Source organism: Ceratosolen solmsi, unplaced genomic scaffold (genome assembly GCF_000503995.2).
Source record: "Ceratosolen solmsi marchali unplaced genomic scaffold, CerSol_1.0 scaffold35, whole genome shotgun sequence".
In the NCBI taxonomy this organism is placed as follows: domain Eukaryota; kingdom Metazoa; phylum Arthropoda; class Insecta; order Hymenoptera; family Agaonidae; genus Ceratosolen; species Ceratosolen solmsi.
Window position 1 is genome coordinate 2,610,460 of NW_011948423.1, and position 26,679 is coordinate 2,637,138.

Consider the following 26,679-nt stretch of genomic DNA (forward strand, 5'->3'; position numbering starts at 1 on the left):
ATCTCGGCATTCCCTCCAAAGCGCCATACCGGACTTGGATCTGTATTCGGCGCTCGTCCGTTGAAAAGCACGAAGAGAAAAAATGGAGAAAGAAAATGAAAGAAAAAAAAAAATAAAATAAATAAATAAAACGATGAAAGGGAGAGCACGCGTGGTCCAGCATCACTAAACCTTCGGGAATCGGGAACGCGTCTGGCTTTAAACACATTGGTTTGGCTCGTCGGGCGGGGGTCGCCGACCGCGCGAACCGTGATAGCCGAGAGAGAGAGAGAGAGAGTCCAGCTACCGCTCGCTTCTACTCGCTCCTAATCGCGTTATCTCGTCGGCATCGCGTCGGCACTTGAGGGACGCGCGGTCCCTCGCTCCGACACGGCGATCCCCGATTATTAATTCGCTTTAATTGGCGGAGGAGGTTCGGACGTCGGGCGCACCTCTTCGATTTTGTCGCCTCGATCGGTACTCGACTGGGAAGTTCCCGCGTCATCGCGTCTTATCGTTCGCCGACGTTTTAACGATCGATGCGACGACGATTGCATAAGTCGCGCTGCTTTGATGCGACTTATCGCGTCGTTTCGAGGAACATTTCACTCGTTGTCAAATCGTTCCTTATCGTGGCGACACTTTAATGCGACGGGATTGCCCCGCTGGGCCGACGATTGTCTTTTCACATGTGTGATGCAATTGGTTCAATGCCGAGTAAAAAATGCTGCAGAAAATAAAAATATGTATTTTATGAGAAGCGAGATAATGGTGTGCATGTATCTTGATTATCGATTAATATGAAATATCAGATAAGCGCGGGGAGATAAGCGCCAGAAAATTGTCGAGCATTGTTGTTCAGAAGGTTGTTGCATATTAGCCGCGAGCGTATCGATCCGCAATGTGGCAACGAGAATTATTGATTCTCTGCACGTTGTCGTTGCATTCGTTAAATTCCATCGAAGGTTAGTAGATTGTGATATCAAATTTTCTTTTCATTCCGAAGAAATTGGTTCATGCGGTCGCACGGAAGTGTCCGACGTAAGGTAAAAGCGACAGTTATAAAGTTTAAATTGAAGGAGCGTGACTGGTGGTATTAGATCGCGAGGTGAGCTCGATTTGGTAAATCGTCCTTAGTGACGAATATCTCGATTATTCGTAAGGGCCAATCGTTCGAACAAAGTACAATAAAGTCTATAAAATATTGCCCAATTTTCTAATAATATTGGATCTTGGGTCGTATCTTTTATTATTAAATTTGTAAACGATAGTCTTTTGCGTTCGAAGGAGAAAGTAGCGCGGATACGTTGACAATTGGGACCAAGGACTTGGCAAATGACTTATACGATTTGGTTGGGAACGAAGCGGAGGCGAATCAACTTATCGGTCAGACAACAAGTACTGCGAGTGCTAATAGTGTCGAGGCGAGGACGAGTACCGTCACGGAGAAAGTGTTGAAGAAATTGCGTCGTCGAATCGTAAACGGAACGAAAGCCGTCCTCGGCCAATTTCCACAGCAAGTAAGAGACGCGATTAGATTATATGATTGTATCCATCTTATTATATCGATTTGCGTTGTATTAATTACGCGTTGTATGTAACGAATTAAAAAAACAAACCCCCCCCTCCCCCTGCCCCTGCCCCTGCCCTCCCCCCATTTATGAACCAATTAAGGTGTCGTTGAGGAGAAGATATTCACAATCGCATTTTTGTGGCGGCAGTATATTGACAGCCGAATGGATTCTTACGGCTGGTCATTGCATGTCAAAGTAAGTCGATTATGAATTAATAATCTTAAGTAATAATTATTAATTAATACGATTCGGACTATTAATCGAATGATGTTGATATCGTTAGCCCGTTATATCGTCATTGGGCTTAAGCGCACTTTAGCATTAGCCATCTCATTAATAGACAGGAACTGTCTTTCAGTAATGTGAAGAAAGTACTGGAGCCCTATACGATAACAGTAGTCGCTGGAGAAATTGTGCTGAAAAACACAAATTACGCTCGACAATGGAGCTACGTCAGAAAGATCATAGTGCACCCGCACTTTAATGTCGAAACGTTGGAAAATGACGTGGCCCTGTTGCAGGTCCGTAACGTAAATTTTCACTCTCAATTCAAAGCTTCTGTAAAGAATAAGCGACGCTATAATTATTTATGAAATTGCTGTGCACTGATTTTAGTTGAGCAAGCCATTAACGTTTGATATGTACGTGAGACCTATCACTGTGGCTTCTACATCAACGAAACCAAGTACAACGTGTCAAGTATCTGGATGGGGATATAAAAAATACGTGAGTTTTTTGTTCTTACACGAACGTGTTAAATTTACTTTTATTCAATCTCTCTGTCTCTCTCTCTCTCTCTCTCTCTCTCTCTCTTTCTATCTATTACGCGCGTGTTGGCGTCACTATCTTATCTAGAAATGCCATCTATTATTAATTGTACTAAGTATCATACCTTATTGTTGTTTATTTAGGAAGAGAATGTTGCCAGTAGTTATTTAATGTATATTGATATTCCAATGATGCCCGTTCGTCTATGCCGGAAGCTCCTCGTAAATTATACAAAGGTACCCGCGGGTATGCTGTGCGCTGGATATCTTGAAGGCGGTCGAGATGCTTGCCAGGTACATTAGGCTTCTGTACTTAGAAAACGATAATACAGCTTTGGCAAATTCTTTGTCGTATCCTGGTAATTAGACATTATTATGATAAACATGTCATGATGATATTTGAAATGAAATGGAAAAATTCATTTAGAATAATACTTATAACGATAATACCTTTGTCGATATCTTAACGTTTAGCAGATAATTAAAGTATCGAATTTCTTAGCGACACGTACTTATATAAATTATGTGTGTGTTTTCTTTTCTTTTTTTTTCTTTTTTTTTTCTTCATTTTACCTACTTTGACGTAATGTTTGTTGGTGGTAATTAATAATAAGTGCTTCAACTAATCAGACTTTGTCACACGAACTAATCGTTTATTGCAAAGTTTTTTTTTTTATTAAACGCTTTTTAATATAATTTTTGCACGCGTTTGTGCTAATTAGTTGCGCTTTCAACTATTAACTATTTCTAACTATTTATCATAATAGTGCACAGTGATAATCAATTGTATATGTTTTTATTGCTTTATCACACGATAAATAGTCTAGCCTCGCAATAATCTAGGCCCGTGATAATCACATTTACATGTACTTTTATTATATTGAAATGGACGGGCAAATGGCAAAAGCTCGACCAATGCATTAAATATTATCATGAAAATTATCCAATAACCTTCAGATATTCCAATGTCTCTCGTATTCAACGTCAAATCAATAATCACATCGCTCATCTTCACAGCTCAGGCGAAAAATCTTGTCACACGCACTCCCATAACATCAGATCGACATATTTGGCATTAAACGATTAAAGGTCATTAAAGGCCAGCGGTCGAAAGTGCCGTGCCGAGTTTTTCATGCAATTTCCAATTTATTCCTTAGAAATTTATTTACATGCTCGTATGCTCTGAATGTCATAGGGCGACTCAGGCGGTGGTCTGCTATGTCAGGGATTTCTGACGGGCGTAGTTTCCGGGGGCGAAGGGTGCGCCTGGCCACGGTTACCCGGATTGTACTCCGACGTGAAGTTCTACGCATTCTGGATTAAGCAGCACGTGAATCTAACGCAAAGTTTCGTTAGTTCGAATCCCATCAGCCGAGCCTCCGCTTCCTCGTCGCTCTCGTCACCTCTTTTTGGACTAATAGCCATTGTTCTCCGGGCCCTCCACGCCGAGGCCAACTAACTACTCCACCTTCTCTACGAGCTTTCAACTATCTAGCATCCAGTTACGTCGTGTTTATCCATACCTCTTGAACGATAAATAAAGTACCTTATGGCTTAAGGCGCCGCAACGTCGATTTTTTTTTTTCTTATTTACAAATGCTTATATCCTTGATAACGCATGCCTGCCTTAGCAGCTCCTATCAACGGCATTTAATATATCGGATTGGCTTAGGCTTCGTTCGCGACGTTACAGCGCTTCCAAGCTACTCGATTCTTAATGTAAAGTGCAGCTTTTATATTGTAAATATTAGAATTTTAACCGTCTTTTCGCTCTTTTTTTTTTTTTTTTTTTTTTTTTTTTTTTTTTTTACGCAGTGATTAATATTTTTATATTAAAGTGGATAACCAAGTGCTTTCTTATATAAATCTCATATATTTTGTGGTATTACAATATAATACAGGGAGTATTCGAGAGAATTGTAAAATATGTACTTAAGCACCGAAGCTACAAAAGGTTACAGCACGAAGTTTTAGGGATACCGTAATCTAATACGTGCTTCGTAGGAAATATTGTAAAATAAAATTAACATTGCCGAACATTCTTAGGACTTTAACTTTTCATGGCAAGGTTGGAACACCGCGTAGGTATTACCATCCGAGACGAGTAACAGGAATTTAAGGGTCCTTTGATCTTACGGGAGAGAGCTTTTTGATATCACTCCGTGGCTTTGGGCTTTACGCCATTCGAATGTTAATGCAACGAGAATGTTAGAGACGAGTCTACTCTCTTACGTACATTTGGCGCTGAAAATCAATAAAGACAAAGAGAGAAGGAGGAAAAAAGGAAAAAAAAAGAAGGAGAGAAGAAAAGCGGAAAGGAATGAGAAAAAGAAGAAAAACATTAAATGTTATTACGAGAAGATTAGGGAATGAAGATTTTTTTTTGTGAAAATTTTACGGCTCCATTGGCGGCTAAACGAACCTAACAATTAACAATAATATATTTAATTACGTGTCTTATTGCTTTTGCCTTACGGCTCCTTCTATTATCGAGCACTGTAACAATGACTAATTAAGATCTTTCGAGTTAAACTTTCCAAAAGCTAAGCGAATGAATTATCCATGAATCTTTGAAGACTGGAAAGATAAAGCTGATTTAATTACATTCTCTTTAGTTTTAAAACTTCGTCAAACGGCTAAAATCCTTTAATTACCTCTTGTACTTTCTTTGCCGAGATTTTACGAAAAACATTTGTGGAAACCTGTAAGAATTCACTCCGACTCACCGACTATTACTATTATGATGTAATTATACGAAATTCTCAATCTTAACCAGGTTGAAGATTATAAATTTAGCGATATCGACGAGTGGGTGAGAGTGGGGGAGGAGCAACGGATAATTCCCCCGATTACTTCATTAATATCGATTTTTTATTCTCAATACTTAGTACGGTTTCTTCTTATTTCTCTTCTTCTTATTATTCTTCTTCTTCCTCGTCTTCTGCTTCTTCTGCTTCTTTTACATTTCTTCGCTTCTCGACCAGCAACGCGTTAGCTCGTCGTTATAAAAATTTGAACAGAGCAGATTCAAGGATTCACAACTATTTAGTCGTCTAGATATACATTTATATAAGAAAATTATTCGATCGTACGCACATTACACGAACTTGTACGTGTTTTTCTAGCGAAACCTTTTGCTAATTAAAGCCACTCTCCGACTACTATATTTGCCCTTTAGTCTCTCCTTATTTATTTCGTCTCCCTCGCTTTACTCCCTAGGCTTGCTCGTCGTTTCGTTCGCCAATACGATGGGTGGATGATATCTATACACCGTGAGAACTTTTACCCTGCATTCATGGCTATTACGTGGAAAAGGACGAGAGATCGAGTCTTACTATCGAATACGTTTTACCCGTCTGCACCTAATGGACTTTAGTTTATCGCCTTTACCTTTTCTCTCTCTCTCTCTTTCTCTCTCTCTCTTTCTCTCTCTCTCTCTCTCTCTCTCTCTCTCTCTGTTCTTTTTCAAAAGAGACCGGGCACTCAAATTTCCTTTCTTATTTACACTAATTTTTATTCCCCGAACAAGGCGGAAATTTTCGAGTTTAAAGCGAAACAACGTTTTTCAATTGATTGTACAAATTTGTTCTTGTCTTCAAATTTAGAACCGCGCGAAACTTTTTAATTTTCATTATTTATTTCACGATTTGACTACCGGGCACTATGTACACTACTCTTCAATTTAGGATTCGAGTAATTTTACGTATTTCGTGTTTTCGAATGAAAGATAAAAATCCCAATGTCTACAATCTTACGAATAATTTAATGGTGACGTCGTTATTCATCGGCTAGCACATAGCACATGAAGCATACGATTTTGCGGAAATGGGACGAAACGAATGATAAATATATAAAAAAAAAAAATATACGAAAACTCTACTTATGCAAGGTTTTGTGACAAATTATTCAATGACTTGTTTCTCTCTCTCTCTCTCTCTCTCTCTCTTTCTCTCTCTCTCTCTCTCTATCTCTGTCTTAATTTAAACTTGAAATGTTTGGTTCAATTGCGCATTGCAAGGCACGACTGGCAATTGGCACTATCGATTGAATCATTTAACCGCTTTAAAGCTATAAATAGCTATTCGTCTAAGATATTAATTATCGTATTATCATTCGATAATTTAATGACTCGTCGATACCATCAAGACGCGATTTACATTTACGGGCGTAATAATGTTTTCACCTCTCGATCTCCTAACTTTTCGTCAACTACCGATATCCAATTACTTACCGTAAGCGAAGTCATTATTTCTTGGCCACGGCAACTGTACCCCTTAAATCCCAACCATTAGTCACTTAGTTCTTGTACGTAGTCGCCATATGCACGTCCAATCATATTTTCGTCTATTATTATGTCATCGTTGTCTCCTACTTTTAAATATAGCTAATTCACGTATGGCCAATACGGTATTACAGAGTTACGGCTTGTAAAAATGTATAAGTGAACGAGAACGAGGCGTCGAGTAAGCGTCCGTACATTATCATTACGAACTCTTTATAAAGTATCCCGCATGACGATTGCTTTTAATTATTTAACGCATAAAGTTACAATAGCTTCGCGTAGTAGTGAAATAAAATATTTATTCCGAATAAGGATATTTTAATGTGTGCGCGCAAGATACCGTGTTATACCCTATTGTGATAATATCATTATATAAACAATAAATTATAAAAGAATATGGCACTTTACTTTCACTCGAAAAAACGGAAGAAATAGTTTATAAAATAAAATGAACTATCGCGACGATAAATATCCTCCAAATGGTTGAGTTCCGGCTCGGTTTACGCATAACAATATTATGTCCATAGGAATATTATGGTTCATTGAATCGCTTAGCTTAGCACTTTGCTTTGTGTCGAAGCAAATTTCAACTATAAACAATTTTATAAATATCGGACTAGATTGTTCTAAAAGAATTATTGGCCATCCTTTATCGTATTATTACATTCGATCAGACGATTATCATATCGATGTAGTTTATCTATTGCATATTGGCTAGTGCCGATGTAATTTCAAGATAAAGCATAAAAAAGTATAAATTACCGTTTAAATAAACAAGCGATAATTCCTATCGAGTTTATAATTGAACATGTGATGTGCACAATCATTTGATTCATTTGATTAGTTTGTTAAATCCAATTATTAATATCACACACTCAATCTCAGCATATTGACAATTAATTACATATTATGAGATTGTTAAGTGAAGCATTCATCTTCTAATACTTTCAATAGTACTTCATGTTTTATCGTGATCAATTTTCATGGATTAATACAGTAGAGGCGAGAGATCACTTTACCTTAGCCTCAATGAATCTTTCAAAATTCATTTGAATATGTTGAAGCCAACATTCAATGTCTTTTAACCGTAAAAGAACTTTTTACATTTGTAATGAAACATTTTAACGATTGGGCGCCTTTATTACGGGCAACACGCCCAACAGCCACGATCGACGATGCGTCTGATGTCAGGGGAGCAGGAGTTTACTCCCTTTTACTCGTGCATCGGTCGCTCACACACACGCACCCTCAATCCAATGTGTAATCTAGATAATCTATGCCTCTGTCCTTCTCACTCATCTAATACAAGCAGCGCACACGTACATATTTACTTTGCTCCTAAACAGCAAGACTTGCTTACGGCTATGGCTACACTTGTTCCTCGCCATTTTGCCAGGCTTTATGCCGACCTCATTGAAATTACAGTAATGCTTCATATCCCTGGACTTTCAATTAGATTATATACATTTCTCATGAATAGCGATATTGTCTGATCGAAAGAATATTGAATCTGTGAAAAAAAAGTGAATAAGATTATAGTTTGTTTTTATATTTGAAATATCGCTGTTTTGCTTTACGATGCAAAATTACGTAGTCTATTTTCAAATGCTACTCCGCTTAATCTTAGTTATACAATAAATGCTTTGTTTAACATCATAAATTATAATTTTCCACAATCATTTCAATACAAGGCATCTTTATATCGATTTTAAAAATAAATTTCTTAACACACCGACACATCGATGCCTACAGCCATACGGAAACACGCGCACGCTGTTTTTTTTTTGTTTTTTTTTTTGTTTTTTTGTTTTTATTTTTTTTTTTTTTGTTTTGTTTTTTTGTTTTGTTTTTATACATATGTGTGTGTAATGTCGTTTGCAATATAGGCAATATATTGTATTTTTTGCCTAATAAGTAAGTTTAATGCTTATCTCTTTGAGCAATCATAAGGTTTATGTTAATTAGTTTTAATGATATTTAGACCGAAAACTCGAAGAATCACGTGGCTCTCAATCATTTTTAATCAAGTAGTACAATTACATAACAGCTAAACACGAGGTTTTTTTTTCGTGTTATTTTTTTTCCACAAGAATAATCTTTTTATCATGGTAAAACATATATTTTATAATAGAAAAAGTAGATTCATACATACACATAATTTTTTATTAATTTTCACATTATATTCATTAATACACATCTCCATTTTTTCTACACACACGCGCACGCACGCATACACGCGCATATATAACGTTGAAATAATTTGTAAAAGATTTACAGTCAACAGCGTATGATAAATTAAAAAAAAAGAAGATGTTTATACATTTAAAATATAAATAGGCACTAATGGACGGTTATAGAAAAGATATGGTTAAGTTTTATTGTTAGCTAATTATGTTATAAGTGCCTTAAAATATAAAAATTATATTACGACTTATAATAAATTCGTTGTAATTTTAGTTGTAAAATAATTATTAGCATTTTAGTAAAACATTTTTATATCAATGCAAATTGAAATTTCATATTTCACCAGAAAAAACATAGTGAAATGCAATATGTTAATGAAGAAATAAAGGCGGTAATATTACCGATTTTGAAACTAACCGTCATGGAAATATATTTCCCCGTCGTTATCTTCATTTATTTGTATGAATGCTTATTGCTACGCATAATGAAACGACGTCGCGGGTAATAATGCTAATACAGTTTTACTATCAACGTAATTAACGTGAAAGCAGTATTTTTTACCTTCATTTCATGTCGCCATTACTTCTATTTTCTTTGACGGCTGTATCTATTTTGAATATAATCTCGAGGAGCTAAAGTAATTATGAAATATTTAATTTGCTTTCTTAAATGAAAAGGTAATATCATGCTAGTGGAAAGAATGTTTTTAATTATCTGGCTTTGAATTTTCTAAATACACGAATCTTAAAAGTCATAAGGATTGTGGCAATGGTGACGCAATATAATTAAATTAAGGCACCATAATTAGTGAAGAAATTTTTGATACGAATAAAAAATTTCTCTCAAATTTTATGTTAATATCTCTGTTAATATCATCAAATTTCTTAATACAATTCCTCTAATAAATCCTCCAATAATATTAAATGCTTTTATTTAATATGTAATTGATATCAATCGTCCCGTCATACACAATATTTTCAACTTTCATTCATTAAAATATATTTTAAAATATATTAAGCGAATTATACAGAGATAATATAATAGCGTTAAAAGTGAATAATTACAATTGTATAATATTTTCATAATCTTTTGATTTTGTTTTATCGATATGCGTGAAATTTTTTACCTCCAATATTGAAAATATACAGAATAAACGGGAATAAATTAGCTCGCTCAATATGCTAATATAATAGAATTTTTAAAATTCATAAATAAAAAAAATAAAAAATAAAAAATAATATTTGGTTGAATATTTGGTTGAATATTTTACCGTTGGTATTTCTTTAGCATAATTATGAAAATCAACGTTAAAAATATTATTAATAATGTTTCATTAATCAAATGCCATTGTTAGTAATAATAATAATAATAATAATAATAATAATAATAATCATCATCATCATCATCATTATTATTATTATTATTATTATTATTATTATCATTATTATTATTATTCTGGTTATGTATGTTGTTGTTGTCGTTGTGATTGTTAATGTTATTGTTATCGTTATCATCATTATGATTATGTTTACGTTTAATGTAAGAAATAGTAGGAGCAGCAAGTGCGAAGATGTAGACGGGGACAACGGTAAGCAGTTAGCGATTATTGCAAAGAAGTGACAATGACAGTAATATGGCAGAGGGAGAGAGGGAGAGGAGTGGGAAGTAACGAGAGGCGGAGACGAAGAAACATAGAAGAGAAAAAATGGGAGAATGAGAGTGAGTAAATGAGAAAGGCTAAAAGAAGGAAAAAAGAAGGGAGTATGACGGTAATAGGTCAGTTAAACGTGGTAAGTAACTTAATAAGAGTCCGGTGTTAGTACGTCTAAAGCAGCGAAATTAAACGAGCGAATTATTTTTTACGGTAACTCGTTTTTCACTTTTCGTAATCCTTTCTTACTCGAATAGATGGGCTGAATTGGCACATTCATGCGTTACGCTCGATGCCAATATATTTTTATTTTCAATAAACGCAGCACTTAATAAAGAATGTATTAATTTTTCCCAGGTTTAAAGGGAAAAGAAATTTGGCCAATCGTAGCGAAGCCCCAATGTACGATTACATAAGTGATAAAATTCATTTATATGATTAATCTGATATTTATACATATAATTTATGCTAATAAGTTTTTCCATTAAATTCATTACTCGCTAAATAAGAGATAAAATAAATATGAATATATGGGATAAAAAGTTGAATGTTGACACTCGCAGAAGACCTGTATCTATAATAATAATAATAATAATAATAATAATAATAATAATAATAATAATAACAATAATAATCATCATCATCGTCATCGTGGTCATGGTCGTCGTCGTCATCATCGTCATCATCGTCATCATCGTCGTCATCATAATCATATTAATAATTGAGAAGGTTGGAGGTAATATATATTTTGACAGGAATATAATGTGAAATAATGATGGAGAAAGCACGTTTTGTCGTTAATAATCTTAATATCGTTAATCCCTTGGCTCGTAAGTCTAATTGCGAGGTGTAGCCAACTATTGCTTATCTCATTACTACTGACCAATAGATTTTTACTACGCCAATATTCGATGCAACAATAACCAAATGTTAAGACTTTCTTTTATTAACATGAGATTTTATTCTATTTACTCGGTGTCTGTTACGTCGTAAAATTAAGAGACATTTTTCATCTCAATAGATAATTATTACGTGTTTGTTAATACACAGCGTAACGCTCTTCAACTCTTTTTTTTTTTTTTTATTTCAAAACGTTTGCTGCGCTTTGTGAATGCAGTTTTTAAATGTTGTTAGAGTTAATGATGTAATGAAAAAAAAAAAAAAAACAAAAACAAAAACAACAACTTCCCATTCAATGAAAACGTGGCGTGCCACTGCCTTTTATTTCCGATCAATAATTTTACACGTTGTTCTCAGAAAGAAATACCTCGATTCCCTATAATTTAAACTATCTAGTATCTAGGCATATCGATCAACATTCAAACATTTATGCATTACATTATTTCAACGCAAGTGATTGCATTTTAAATACGACTGACGTTTGTGCCACGAAATCACAAGGCTTTGCGGTGCTATTCAAATTCAACATTCACAAGCCATTCACAAGCCATTCACAAGCCATTCAATAGCGATTTCAATTTCAATGCAAAAGAAACAGGACTGTTCAATAATCCACGTCACGTCACATACGTGAAAATTGCCACATACATTGAAAATCCCTTCTTATCAGCTTAACCATTTTACAGCGAAGGTCCGAATATGAACTCCTAGCCTTCGCTTTCGATACACGCATGTATCTGTCGCTCATTCGCCTCTAAATACACACACGACAGATGTGTATGCGCGTGGATGGTAGACGGGTATGGTATGGTAAACTGGCCATCGATGTGAAAAATATTAATATTTATTATGTATCGGATCAGTATTTATCAGCACTTTATGAAAAGCATACTAAATCGGTCGAATTTAATTGACATTTGCAAGAGGAGCTTTTCTCAACTATTCACTTTTCAATTATTGATCCGTGAAATATAATAATTTGTAATAAATTAAGAAAAGGCTCGATCATTATAATAATTATTAATAATAATTATGAGGTAAGATTCCTGGCGATGCGCTTGAGTACGTAGCACAAGCGTTGATCGTTTCATACCACATCACAATAAGTTTATGCACAAGTGATAATCCAATATCGTGCATATATATTCAATTTCACAATATATTTATGCGATGTGATGTTGTTCTATATACTCCGTGATCAAATAGAGGAAGAGGTTGTAACAGGTTGTTCATAATGAAATACGAACAAACATCATCAATAATATGCCTGAAAAATATTATTGCGAGCGCTGCCGTAAAAGATCATAATCACATAGACGCATATGTTCAGAAATATCTAACAGCGCGTAATGATATAATGGGCATTTTAAATAAATTTTTCTCCATTCATTAACCAAAGCCGATAAGTGTATGCACCACATAATAATGAGACAACTGATATAAATCTGTAATGCAATACTACCAATTATATTATCATATTTTTCACATAAATATTACTTTATTCATATTGTAATGTGAAAAAATACAGCTTTTACGTAGGCATATTATTTCATATGCGCATAAATAGAATATAGTACGTGAAAAAGAAAGAGAGAAAAAGTAATGTAGTGCCAGTCTAAAGCTGGCAAATTGAATTTGCAATGAAAAAAAAAAAAAAAAAAATTTTCACCACATTGTTAACGAAGTGCGTTGTAAGGAGAACGATAAGTTCAAATGATCGATTCAAGTCATCTAGACGCTTTCATGAAACTTACGGAAAGCAGTAGTTGTGCGAGTGGTGGCGGGAAGGGAAAAGGCGGTACAAATAAAACAAAACAAGAGTTGTAGGAGGAATTGATTTGCCACGACACTGCATTTATGTGCTGTGCATTATAGAAAATGTGTCGTTGATGGTAGCATGAACGAATGACAGTGATTATTAATGTCGGACGGTTCACTTTCGCTCACCTATCTTTATTCTAAGCTAATTAAAATTTATGTACACAGCCTTACTAGTAATGATTCTAAGAAACAATAGAAATTGAATTCCAATGCATTCTTCAACGTTAAAGCAAACCTTCATAACTAATTTAAAAGCACCAAATTCCTTGGATTTACTAGTATAAATAGCATCAATCTAGCATTAAATGAAACAAAAAACAAACCAAAAAAAAAAAAAAAAAAAAAAAAAAAATGTATATACAAATGCGTGGGAGGATGAGCGCGTGCAGGCACGCACGTACACAATATAAAAATATATTTCTAAGTACTTGCGTTCTATAATGTTACTGCTAATCATTTTATTTCTATTATAAATGTTAATTATAAGTAATACTTATTTATCTTATCATTAGGGTTTAATTTGAGACACGTACCATGGATTTATTGACATGCACCACGGAGCTTTATAATTAGAAATATAATTTACTTAATTTAACTTAAGTTTTAAGCATTAGCGAGAGATAAGTTTGTATTTATACATAACAATGAGTTCTTCCATATCTAGAGAATTTTGTTTAAACACAACATATGATTACTATTTACTAAAGTAATTTAAGCCAATATTAAACGTACATGATATTATAATTAAGAAATCCGAGTTTGTTTTTTAATTCTTCATTTACTAGTTTTGTCGCGTTATAGCCTCCAATTTGTGAATTATTCGATATAAATTAAAATAACCGTGAATCGTGTATCTGTTAAAAATTTAAAATAACAAAGGTAGAAATTATTAATCAATCGGATTGATGACAATGAGTTTCTCATAAAAAAATACTTGTATATGTATGTATGTATATATCTGTATATATACTTATCCAGTTATAGTTTGTATTATTTTTAAAATGTCGAATTGTATGTTGCGAAGTAAATAAATTATTTCCAAGATATTTAAATGTCTTGGAATAGAAGATGTGAAACGACGAAAAACGATTCGATGTTTGTTTATTTAAAAGCAAAGTGCGACGTTCTGTCAGGCGGTGATTATATATTCTGATTCGCGTCTGTTTGAACGTATCGTTTGTCTTACCCAAATAGAGAGAACAGCAGGAGTTTGACAAAAATTAATAACGAAAATATTATCGCAAGTGAGAATGTATATATATATATATATATATATATAAAATATTCAATACAAAAAAATGCATAATATATATATATATATATATATATATATATATATATATATATATTCAACGTCAATTATGCATTTTTTTGTATTGAATATTTTATTTACACTTTAATGTCATCGTAATGACTTTGTGAACTTGCATTAACTACAGACATTTTCTGTGCATAGGAAAATTTTAATTGAAATTCCAAGTATCTCACAAGATACTAAGGAAGTAATTTAAAGTATTTTCATTTGAATATTATTATAAAGTTATATTAACTTTATATATATAAAGTTAAATGCAAGAGTGGAACAATAATTTGCAATATTATCACTAACAGAGTGTGAAGAAAAGAAAAAAATTGTAACATCCGAATTTAAAGTTAGTTATCGTAAAATATTGATTAAAGTCTGGCAAACGAGACTCTATATTGTATAAATCGTTTATTAGTTTCCGCCAAAATGGTGAATAAAAAAAAAAAAAAAAAAAAAAAAATCACCACCGCTAAAAATCAAATGACTTTCTTTAACATAACATCGTGATTTTAACCGATAAGAAAGTTAAGAAAACAATAAACTGTCATTAGATATTACAAGATAAAATTCAGAAGCTACATGTACATATACGAAAATTGAAATTTGTCAGAAAGCTTGTCATATGATTTTCATATTGATTTGCTAGGGTTTTTAATGGAAAAATGAGATAAAATTGTTATTACACGTAAAGTTGGTTTGTATCTAGAGAGCCATATACATTCACATTTATTGAGTAAGTCAACATAATTCATAAATTTACACAGTGAGTTAAATAAGTTTTTACAATATCGAATAATATACAATTGATTTACAAACTGTGCAAACATTGACAACATTTAAAATTACTCATAATGACTAACACTGCAAATGCATTTATATATAAATAAATAAAAAAAAAAAAAGAGAAGAAAAAACATGTATTATTATTACACGCAAATCACTTTCTCGTAAGTTCGTCTTGTATCTGTTGTAAGCTTTTCCCTTTTGTTTCCGACATTATAAACAAACTGAACGGTATCACGAGAATCGCACATATCGCATAAATCATAAAGACGTAGGCTTCGCCCATCAGATCTATCAACGGCTGATAAGTCTTTGTTGACAAAAATGCCATCATCGCTCCAGTCAGACCGGCAACACTGGCCGCCACACATTTTATATTAGCGGGAAACAATTCACTCAATATGGCGTTCGGCACCGGGAACAAGCCCACGTAAAATGACGTCACAAAGAGGAACATCGAGGCGATGGGAATGAACTGCAAGCTCGGCACATTCCTATACGTGTCCATTAGTAAAAAGTGGCATGTCATGCCGATCATGGAGAGGCCAACACCCGAGCTCGAGACCATTAATAAAAATCTACGGCCGCAAGTATCGATGAGTAGAATCGAGAGAGCCGCGGCAAAGATGCCGGCCACGTTCACGTAGATAAATATGAGAAATGGCTCGATGACGGTGACCTTGGCGTGGGTTAAGATCGTCTCCATGTAGAACAATACGCTGTTAACGCCGCTTATCTGCATAAACGTAAAGAGCGCGATTACTTGGAAAAGAGCTTTTCTCATGGGGGCCGAGGTCAGTTCGCGCAGCTGCTCGAAGAAGCTCGTGCTCTTAACGGATTCTACGAATTTCTCGACCGCGTCGAGCTCCTTCTCCACACCTGTCCCGGCTCTATACCAATCGATCGATTTCTTCGCCTCTTCGCGCTTGCCAATTTTGATGAGGTGATGCGGCGACTCGGGCAGCCAGACGAATAAGGCAATGAGAGGCAGAGTGATGGACACGTAGATGACGGCTGATGTGGAGAGGCTGAGAAAGGAGGAGCCGATACTGGTTATAAGCTGGCCGACCGGGACGCCGCAGGTTGCCAGCGATATGAGGGCTCCACGTATTTCAGGTGTCGAGACCTCGCCGATGAAGAGCGGGAACGTGCTGTATACCATGCCGATGCCGACGCCGCTGGAAACTCGTGCGAGGTAGAGCCATTTCACCTGGTTAGCCAAGGAGATGATGAGCCAGCCGGCCGATATCGGGAACAAACTCACGAAGATCGATCGCTTGCTGCCAAGATAATTAGCAGCGACGGCACCGAGTATGCTGCCGAAAAATCGGCAGAAGTTTAAGATCGATGCCACCCAGGATGCTTCGTCGACGGTCAATGGGATCGGTGAATCAGCAGCCATGAGCCTTGCCAAGGTCGGCGAGACCCAGCCACCCAGGAAACCCATCTGCAGCAACAGGAGGGTTACTGAAAGCAAAGAAGCATAGGTGAGTCTCGCTTCCATGTAAATAGATTTAAAATTTTGTTTACTTTAATGCCCCACCAATTCCACCCAACTCTTTTATCATTCCGTTCTTCTCTTTTATTTTTTGCTATTTTTAATTTTGCATTCGTCTCTTACAGGAAACGTCCCTTAGAATACTTTGTGACATTAATCATTTTGAAATCATTTTGAATTTATATGTATAAACGCGCCACCACCCACACCCACACCCACACACGAACTCACGCACTCGCGCACTCACGCGCTCACACATACAGAGAGAGAGAGAGAGAGAGAGAGAGAGAGAGAGAGAGAGAGAGAGAGAGAGCCCATAGCCCACACAAACGCATATATTATGAGAGATGTATATGTAAATGTATGCTTTAAGGAAGTGCTTGGGAATATTTTTATTTAGCCAACAACGATTTATAATCCTTTATTTGGATTATTACAATTCAACGTATGCTGCATAAATAATGTGAAAAGAATAGCATTTTTATATTAATAATTTATGCTTTTATTGCTCCAGTACAACAGAACTAATTAGTATTGAAATATAATATTTGAAATGTATTGATGAATTATTATTAAGTAGTTTTACAAATTCATGGAAATAACTCCACGTGACTAGTGGCTCAATATGTGATTAGAGTTATGATTAAAAAAAAATCTATCCTACTCTAACAATATCTTGTGTATTTAAAAGTATTATGATTGCCCTTAGGTAATGATGCATATTCCAGAATAAATAAAAACTAATTTTTATGATATATTATAAATATAATTATAAATATAGATTATACAATTCGTAAGTTAAAACATATCATTGTCGAGATACTCGAATTTTTATTTTTCAATTCATTCTGATTTAAGGTAATTTAGTTTTCGAAAAAGATTTTGACAGTTTGCTCAATTTATTCCGAGTTAGAGGCAATTAATTACATTAAAAACTATTTATAAAAATATAAAATAGCTTTCAGTTAAAAGACATAATGCAAATGACTTAAAATTAATTCCATACGATTTACTGAAATATGCATTGTTTAATTTTTATTATTTCTTGACATTTTCATCTCATCATTGTCATCCATTTTATTTTTAATAAAGAATAAGCCATAATTATTGTTAATTTAATTATAAATATAATAATTATTTGATAGAAAGTGTAAATGCCATTAAATTAAACTTAAACCATAAAAATACAATGTATTGTATTTTTTGTCATTCACAATAAGTAAAAATTAACAAACAAAAAAAAAACAAGAACAAAAAAAAATACATATCTTGATATTAAATAACTTTTTTTTTTTTATAAAATATTCATTTGAGTCACTATGAATGACGATCAATCATGTAAATATTAATAAACATTTTTCAAAGTAAATATGATATTTTAATAATAAATGTAAATAAATGTAATTATTTTACAAAGATCCAATTACTGAATACTGGTAGAGAATTTTTTTGTTAGAGAAAACTCAATGTAAAAATAAAGCGGAGGTCGAATTGTAAAATTAATGTGTATTCATTCTTTCATCTAAAATTTTATGATTCTATTATATCGTTGTATCAATAGGGAATTTCCTCAAAATAAATTTTAAAATATAAAAAAAGGAATTTTAAATGAAATTATTAATACTTGATTAATAATTATAATAAAATGTTACATCGTCTTATATTCAAAATTAAAAATATTGCTTTTCATGTTTCCTTATTACAATACGGAATATATTAAATTATTTATTTTTTATAATGAAAAAGAGATTAAAGAGATTATAATTTGAATATTTTAAGCAAAAATTTACTATAATTCTACAAACATAATTTCAGCTATAAGGCTTTTTAAAAATCCTCTTATTTATTCTTTTCTTTTTCGATACTTTTCAGTTATTAAACGAGTTAAAAAAAAAAATATATATATATATAATCTTATAGAGCGTATGTAATACGTTGAATTTGTCTAATTTGTTCAATATAATACAATGAATCTCGTTAATTTATGAAAATTTTATTAAAAAGCCCAAGGCTTATATCAAGCATTTTTTGCTTACATTATTCTCATGTAAGTTTTTTTATTCTAAAATATACCACCACAATCATAATAATTCTAAAAGATATTTTCCTAACAATTGCATTGCAATTTATATGACTAATTATGAGAAAAATTTTAATTATATGCCTTATTAACAAATACATTGTTACAGTTTAGAATTTCTATCCCTCCAACAATACTATGGGAATTAAAAAACTTATAAAATAATGATATAAAAAATAAAATAAAATCACATAATATGTCTGATAATAAATTAGAATATATAAATAAATAAATAAATAAATAAATAAATTAGAATAAAAAAAAAACAAAAAACAAAAACATTGTTTTACAGGGAACTATTAAAAATTCAGATGTATTTTATTTATTTTTTTAATTTTTTTTTTTTTTTTTTTTTCATAGCATCTAATGAATAGAATATTTTGCGAAATGAATGTAAAAATGTTGTTACATTAAAAAAATCAGCTTGGTTTTCAAAATTGGTTTTCAAAGTTATTGCCATTTTGAGGCATTTTTAACGATAAATTGAATAATTATGGGTATTGATTAAATTCAGCACTGCACATTATTTCACAAATTTATTATTTTCACACAATTTTATTGAATAACATTTTTATACACAACTCAATGGATAGTCTCATTATAATTCAAAATCACCATAAATGAATGCAAAGTTTATTTTGATGGGAGCGAAATATCGCTTCGACATATTGCACACATTTGTTTCGAAATTTTTCGTATTAATGAGACGAATGAGCACAAAACTAAAACAGTAAAATAATATATCCTACCTCCGATTCCTGTGTACCATTGTGGAAAGATGATCTTACTTTCTACCGACAAGACCATGATAAATGGCCGAGCGAATTTCAACTACACATACACAATGAGTATATTTTTTTCCAAATTTCGTAGATATACCATAAGGTAGCTGCTGATAAGATAAGTAAATAAAATCTTGTGATATTTGTTATATGATCTTCAAATAAGATAAATCATTCTACATAAGCCCTTCTTTAATACAAACTGCTATTACATCATACAATTAATTTTACATGTTAGATTAATCTATCATATTTAATACTCTAGTTAAGTGATTCCACACTTATAAATTATAATGGTTTTCTATTGCCGTAACATATAACGTTTAACATTCGTTTTATTGAGCACGCAAATATTTTAAATATATATTCATAATTGAATAAATTTGAGTATATCATTGTATTAATTGCAATAAGACAGAAATATTTTCATAAATTTGATTAAATTCAACACTTATTGATATAGTGTTGTTCAAGCAGGAGGCCTTGTTTTTTTTTTTTTTTTTTTTTTTTTTTTTTTTTTTTTATCCATAAGGTACGGACGTGATATTTATTAAAGACAAACAAATGTTACTTGTGACAGATTAGACTGATTTATACAAATACGCATAAACAATATGATTCTTTAATAAGTCGACAAATAAACCTGAGTTCTAATATGAAATAGTATAAAGAAGAATAACAAACATGTATATGTTTAATCAGTTCAAAAAGTAAAATAATATTTTCCGCAGAGCAAACTTTCAATTTTGTGAACAAAGTTTATTTTCGATTAAATATGCCAAAACATTATTTGCCTTCCCTTTAATAATGGCATGTCGCATTCATTACACCGTTACCGTTACAGTAGTCTTTATATATTTTTAAGTTATCCATTAATTGTACACCTGACACATTTAACATTTACCTACTTTCCCAGGCAAAGGCTAAAAAGTATTTTCCTCTTTCGTTAAAATTCATTTGCAACGAAAGATTAGAAAATCATTGATGCCTGCTCCTTGAAATTTTAATACTTGGACAATTTATTATGAATAATTTCAATTTTCATTTCATTGTACGTGTGCGCACCGGCGAGCATGTGTTTGTCTAAAAAGTTTGCTTTGATTCCGAAGAACAGTGAAGAAATAAGAAAAAACAGAATGTGGTGATATATTTAAATTTTATTGCTTTGTTTGCAAATTTCACTTGTATTATTGAATCAGCGGGTGTTCGTACAGTAAATGTCGATAAGAATTCATATTTCGTAGAATATTTTCACCTACAGAAAAGAAAAAAAAATACAACACTACACATTAACCCGCGGGCGCGTACAAGCACACACAAAGAGAGAGAGAGAGAGAGATAGAGAGAGAGAGAGAGAGAGAAAGAGACGTAACTATTATTATAGAGGTATTAATTATTATTATTATTATTATTGTACCGTTGCTGCTGAAGAGAATAGATTGAACGCATTGACTCAATAAAATATTACAAATAATGTAATTTTCATATTACCGAATAAACCTTAAATAAATTTTTTTGCCTGATAATTTGGGTATTTATTAAGTTGTATTTATTAAAATTCATGTAATGTTGGACATTGTAGATTTGAAAATATGAAACTTTTCATTGATCGTCTCAGCTTTAGAGTGGATATATTTTGTGCTAATCACAGTCGTCTATTCGTCTAGAGATAATCGTTCCTTTGGATGGCGGCGAAGTGTATTTATCAGAAGAAAAGACGTTAAGAAATTGTCACAAACAAATATGAAACTGAACTAGATTTTTTTTTTTTCTCTTTAAGATAAAAATTCTAAAAACAAATTCCTTTTTATTTATGCACGTATATGCAAACAAGAAAGTGATTTATTGTAAGGCAGATTCGAAGATATAGATTGGATTGATTGGATTATTTATTTTATTATTTGACAATTTGATATCCGAGATATAATGAAACTGTCAATTTGATCTCAAATCGATACAATTATATTTCCTATTGTAGGCAACGGAGTAGCCAAAGGCTTTGGTAGAGAATTTTGACAATAGTTTTTTTTTCTTTTTTTTTTTTTTTGTTCTCTTCAATATAATGTTTAATTAAATCATGTTTATATCTTAATTTGTCTAGCAATAAGTCGTTATAATTAAATACTAATATAATGTTCGAGCTTTCACCCGCACATAATACGGATTTAAATAAAGCCTTTGTAAACTCTAAAACTTGTTTAAAATAATAAAGAAGTGCAATTAAGAAAACACCTTTTTATGATTCTTTAATTGTATTTTGCCTTGAGCTAAAGCAAATATATTGAAGTAATTATTTTGCAGTATTGTCAAATAATAATAGGATCGTACACAATGATTTATATTTGATATATATATATGTTCTTGAGCGTTATCCTGTTAAAGGAAAGTATCCGCGTGGCAATTTTAATTAGGCCGTCAATTATGGTTACTCGATGAAATTTTTTGATTGCAAGAAAATCTTTTATAATTACGCGGCATTTGTTTTTTTATCGCTTTTTACAAAAAAAAAAAAAAAAAAAAAAAGAAAAAAATGTGATTTCGTATTTCTTAGAATTATAATGTAAATATTTTTTCAATTTTTACGTATTTTATTAGATTTTATAATTTCAATGAGATAGAAACTGAGCTTAAAATAAATAAAATAATAAAAAAAAAAAAAAAAAAAAAAAAAAAAAAAAAAAAAAAAAAAAAATTATAATAAGTATAATTATTCGATTATACTTTTATAATTTTTCTACGATGAACTATTTGGATCAACACTGTAAAAAATAATGCAATAATAAAGATACAGACGATACTATATTTAATAATCTGATAGAATGTAATGCAATCAACTATGATTACCGTATGATAAAAATTTTTTTAATTATTCAAGTATTATTTAACGAATATTAAGTAATAAAAAAAAATGAAAAATACGTCACGCAATAATTTAATCTGTTCTACTTATTATCAAATAAAATAAATTACATTATATTGCATACGGAAGATATATTTTATAAGTAGCTTAATGCCATATTATAAAACTGTTTGGATTTTTCGCGTTATTAATGGCAATCTCATCTCGTTTTATACGCCCTTAAGAATGCTAAAAAATAATTATTTTAGCGTAATGTAATCAATTAATTCGCTCACCGGTCTATTCCATTCCTTTATTTTCACTTGCCATTCTATTTCATACGAATTCTTAGTTTTCTATATCATATTTAGGTGCAGGACAATGCATTAAAGTAAGGCGTATTAAATTCAACAATTTAACAAATAGAAAGTAATCCCATTATATATAAGTATGGATTTTCGCACATTATGTGAAAAGGAAACTCGTTGCATTTGATAATTTTTCTATAACTTGTGAAAGGTATTTAACATAGTGTAAGATAAAATCTCAATAATAATCTCAATGATATTCCACAATTATTATCTAAGGGATCCAACATTACAGACAAACATATTGGGGATGGTGAAATTTCGTACATTTAGATGGAGTAGTCGTGTTACCCTAATGGAAAATAAAATTATGAGACAGAGTATATTAGTTAGATAGCCATTAGGTAAGAGATCTTTATGTAAATAAATATAAAGATAGATATAAAAAACAAACAAACCAAAAAAAAAAAACAAAAAAAAAAAAAATAAATTAAGATGAAGATATGAGACGATGAATGCACGAGAAGTAGGAAATGATAAAATTTCACAAATAGATTTAAAGTGTAACGAGTCATAAGTTGTAAATTATTATTATTATGACACTCGCATGACTTTTGTAGGTGTAGAGTTGCAGGAAAATGTAATGTAATTGTTTTTCTATTAAATTTAGAAACATTTCATTGAAATGCTGTATTTAATAGTATGTATTCGTTGCGTAATATTATATTGCAATAGATATATTCGATGATAAGCATTGGTTTAATTATAAATAAATTATATATTAAATTATAAATTATAAATTACCATTTTTAAGCGATAATGAAATTGATACGTATAGATTAGATGTATGCAACATTGGAGAAAAAAGAAAAAAAAAAATTAGAAATACATTGTGCACAACAATGAATTAACAACGTGTAATTAAGAAAATATAAATAATAAATCGTTGTGAAGGTGTGCTAAATATTAGATTAAATTATTATACATAATATGTATAATATTAATTGGGAAGTGTGGGAAAGTAGAAGAAATTTGAATAAATGTGCCGTACCTTATTAAATCGACATTAATAAAGTAAACAAACTTTTAAAAAGACGATTGCTTATGTTAAAAGTTGAAATTCATGATAGACAGGTGAGCTCGTATGCTCCTCTACAATTTATAAGTCGAGGGTTTTCTCGCGGTTCACGCAAGTAAAAGAACATATTTTTCTGTATATTATTTGTTGATTTGAACTTTGCGTTTACGCAGCAGTGTCAACTTTTTTTTTTTATACATGAATTATAATTTGATGAATTAAAAATTGAGTGGTTGATGGAAGGATGAATAATATAGAATTATATATATATATATATATATATACACATACATAAACGTTATTAATATGATTAGCGAATTATTTTTTGCGACTTTCTTAAGTTACCCTATATTATACATAAAATTTTTTTTTTTTTTTTTTTTTTTTTATTAAAGTCAGCCTTGAACGGCAATAAAAAAATATTAGTTCCGACATTGATAGGCTATTTTCGAGAGCTTAAGATTACAAATCTAATATTAATCGATTATAAATCCTTTTACAGAAAAAAAAAAGAAGAAAAAGAAACTTGACCGCATTGAAGGACAATTGGAGATAAAGCGATCAAGGAAAGCTCGAAGGGCAACTGCGATGTCGACTCGTAGCTAGACTAAGTCGACGTCGACCCAAAGTTACGTTAAGATGACACGGGTTGCAGTCACCTGCTATTTCTCGATCTGTCGCTCATACTTCCTTTAGAGGGAAAAGAAACAACGAAACCACGACAATCGGATCACCTTAACGGCCCAAGGATCTAACAAACACATAACCATTACTTTCATCTACCTCGCTTATCGACTACATGGCGCTTGCTACAGAGAGACAGTGGGTTATTAACGAGGAAAAAGCACGAGTGCAGACTGAGTGCGACGAGTGTGACCTTAGGTGGTAGTAGGTAAGGATTTATATACCGTGATTGCGTAGGCCTGATCAATGAAGTTGTAATTGAGTGAGACAGAGACAGACCAAGTGTCGCGTGAGTATGGTCCCCTTGAACCAATGGGATTGTCTAAAATGTTAAAGGTTCGTGTAGTGTTAGTAGCGGTTTTCGATAAACAAATCCGATTTCGATATGCAAATCCGAATAAATGTCAGTCGAATAAATTCAGATTTATCTCGGCGTTACTTTTCATTTGATTTCAAAGCGAGCTCTTCGGAGATTTCTTAGCCACGATGAAATCGGAATTTCTCTATTCCCTCAAGGCCTTTCCTTTTGTCCTTCGTTGTGGTTAAGAAACTTTTTGCTAATCCATCGATATCGCGTATTTGCTCGATTCGCGCAAACTTTCGATTCTTTACCTCCCTTTATCTAAAGCGAAGACGAGCGGCAAAGCGACGAGGACCTTGTGAGTCGTTTAATTAATTTTGTAAAGAGCAAAACGCTCGATCATGGATTCGATCATCGATCCACCAGACTCCCGATACGATCATGGATTCTATAAGGTCGCACGATTTTCCATTTCGTATTTTTCTCAATGTGGATTATTTATCGTTTTTGGGCCAAGGGGTCGATGGGTATGATCCTACGACCACTGGAATTGATAGTTACGGGATTATACGGTAAGATTACACGATATAAAGTACCCCACTTTATTGGATCGTGGCTATGTGTTAGTGGAATTTGTCCTAATGCAGATCTGGATACCTTCATTTTTAAAAGAACCGCAAGTAATAACTATGAGTGTACTCGGTGATGCTGGTAAATAGCCTCTTTCTTATCTTTAACAATAAATCAATATTTCGAACGATACTCGTACTCGTGTAGATAAATTTTTCTACCCCGTTCCATAATACGAAGGTCGTTTTAACGTCCGCTGATTTGAGATTTGCGATTATTAAGCAACAACGAACAAAAAACAACAACAACAACAACAACAACAACAACAAACAAAGAAAAAATTCAAATAAAAAATGGAATTGCACAAGTGAGCAATTTTATTTAATAGAGTACCTTTGGTATTGGATATGTATATATATATATATATATATATATATATATATATATATATATATTTGATTCGAATCTCTGTGTTATATAATACAATTACAAAGCCACTAATAATGTAATTGCGCTTTAATAATTATGAGCGTATATTTAATAAAAAAAAAAAATGATAATTTTTAAGGATCTTGCCTTTTCTTTTTTATCTCTGCCCTTCCTTCTTTTCTCTTTATCATATTTTTATTGTACGTGTTACGTAACTTGCTATATATCTGCATTATGCGATATTTCGGAGTGACATGCGAAGTTGCCGAGCCGTTGGGAAGAAACTTGGCGAAGGCTCGAGGCAAATTTAGTCACTGATGGTCGAACACGTACCCTTTCGAGTTCACTCTTGCTTGAAAGCGAGAAAAGGAGTGAAAGGTGCTGCTACACATGTGCACAAGGAAAACAGGATAGAAGGCCTGAAAGGATAAATTCCATTTCGAATCTCGTACAAGCATGTGTAGAGTGCCCGCGGTGTATTACATTTGTAACTTGCCACTGACACTGGGGTTGGGGAGACAAATAGACAAAATGATTCACACATGATTTTCCTTTAATTCCAAAAGAAAGAAAGAAAGAAAGAAAGAAAGAAAGGAAAGAAGGAAAAAGAAGAAGAAAAAGCAAGCTGGTAGAACGGGTTTAGCTTCGTTGAGGACGAAGATGCTTGCGAATCATTTCCATTTCTCGGGGCGAATAGTCATGTCGACTTTTTGCTATCGCACTTTCCGTACGAGGAGCGAATGTCCGTTTAGAGCGAGGATAGATGTCCTGTGGGGTCAGTGTTCATCTTGTTCGAAATAAAGAGATCCCGTCTTTTTCGCGTTGCAAGAATCTTTCTCTAGTAAAGAAGTTTTTTTTTTTTT

The 26,679-nt window shown here is 32.5% G+C and overlaps 2 protein-coding genes across 3 annotated transcripts; one reads left to right on the top strand and one right to left on the bottom strand.

The window, feature by feature from the left end:
• The first annotated feature begins 841 nt into the window (after window positions 1-841).
• Window positions 842-3,799, top strand: LOC105362138 (trypsin). 2 transcript variants are annotated; one of them, XM_011499488.1, is made up of 7 exons: window positions 842-944; window positions 1,267-1,499; window positions 1,654-1,748; window positions 1,912-2,074; window positions 2,169-2,279; window positions 2,465-2,614; window positions 3,516-3,799. In XM_011499488.1, exons 1-7 carry the CDS (start codon window positions 881-883, stop codon window positions 3,777-3,779), a joined length of 1,080 nt encoding a protein of 359 aa, XP_011497790.1. In that variant the 5' UTR covers window positions 842-880; the 3' UTR covers window positions 3,780-3,799. The 2 variants fall into 2 exon arrangements, with proteins under 2 accessions (XP_011497790.1, XP_011497791.1); XM_011499489.1 differs by lacking the exon at window positions 2,465-2,614.
• Window positions 3,800-15,348: 11,549 nt separating this feature from the next.
• LOC105362139 (facilitated trehalose transporter Tret1-like) lies at window positions 15,349-19,682 on the bottom strand. The gene is made up of 2 exons (XM_011499490.1): window positions 19,575-19,682; window positions 15,349-16,714 (listed from the first exon to the last, which is right to left on the bottom strand). The coding sequence occupies exons 1-2, from the start codon at window positions 19,630-19,632 to the stop codon at window positions 15,402-15,404; spliced, it is 1,371 nt and encodes a 456-aa protein (XP_011497792.1). The 5' UTR covers window positions 19,633-19,682; the 3' UTR covers window positions 15,349-15,401.
• Between the last annotated feature and the right edge of the window lie 6,997 nt (window positions 19,683-26,679).

Excerpts from the sequence above, each read along its gene's own strand:
- LOC105362138 (XM_011499488.1), top strand. The coding sequence starts at position 881 with ATGTGGCAACGAGAATTATTGATTCTCTGCACGTTGTCGTTGCATTCG. Across the intron at positions 1,500-1,653 it reads TCGGCCAATTTCCACAGCAA|GTGTCGTTGAGGAGAAGATA; the intron begins GTAAGAGACGCG and ends GAACCAATTAAG. Across the intron at positions 2,075-2,168 it reads ATGACGTGGCCCTGTTGCAG|TTGAGCAAGCCATTAACGTT; the intron begins GTCCGTAACGTA and ends CACTGATTTTAG.
- LOC105362139 (XM_011499490.1), bottom strand. The coding sequence starts at position 19,632 with ATGGTCTTGTCGGTAGAAAGTAAGATCATCTTTCCACAATGGTACACA. Across the intron at positions 16,715-19,574 it reads ATGGTACACAGGAATCGGAG|TAACCCTCCTGTTGCTGCAG; the intron begins GTAGGATATATT and ends CTTTGCTTTCAG.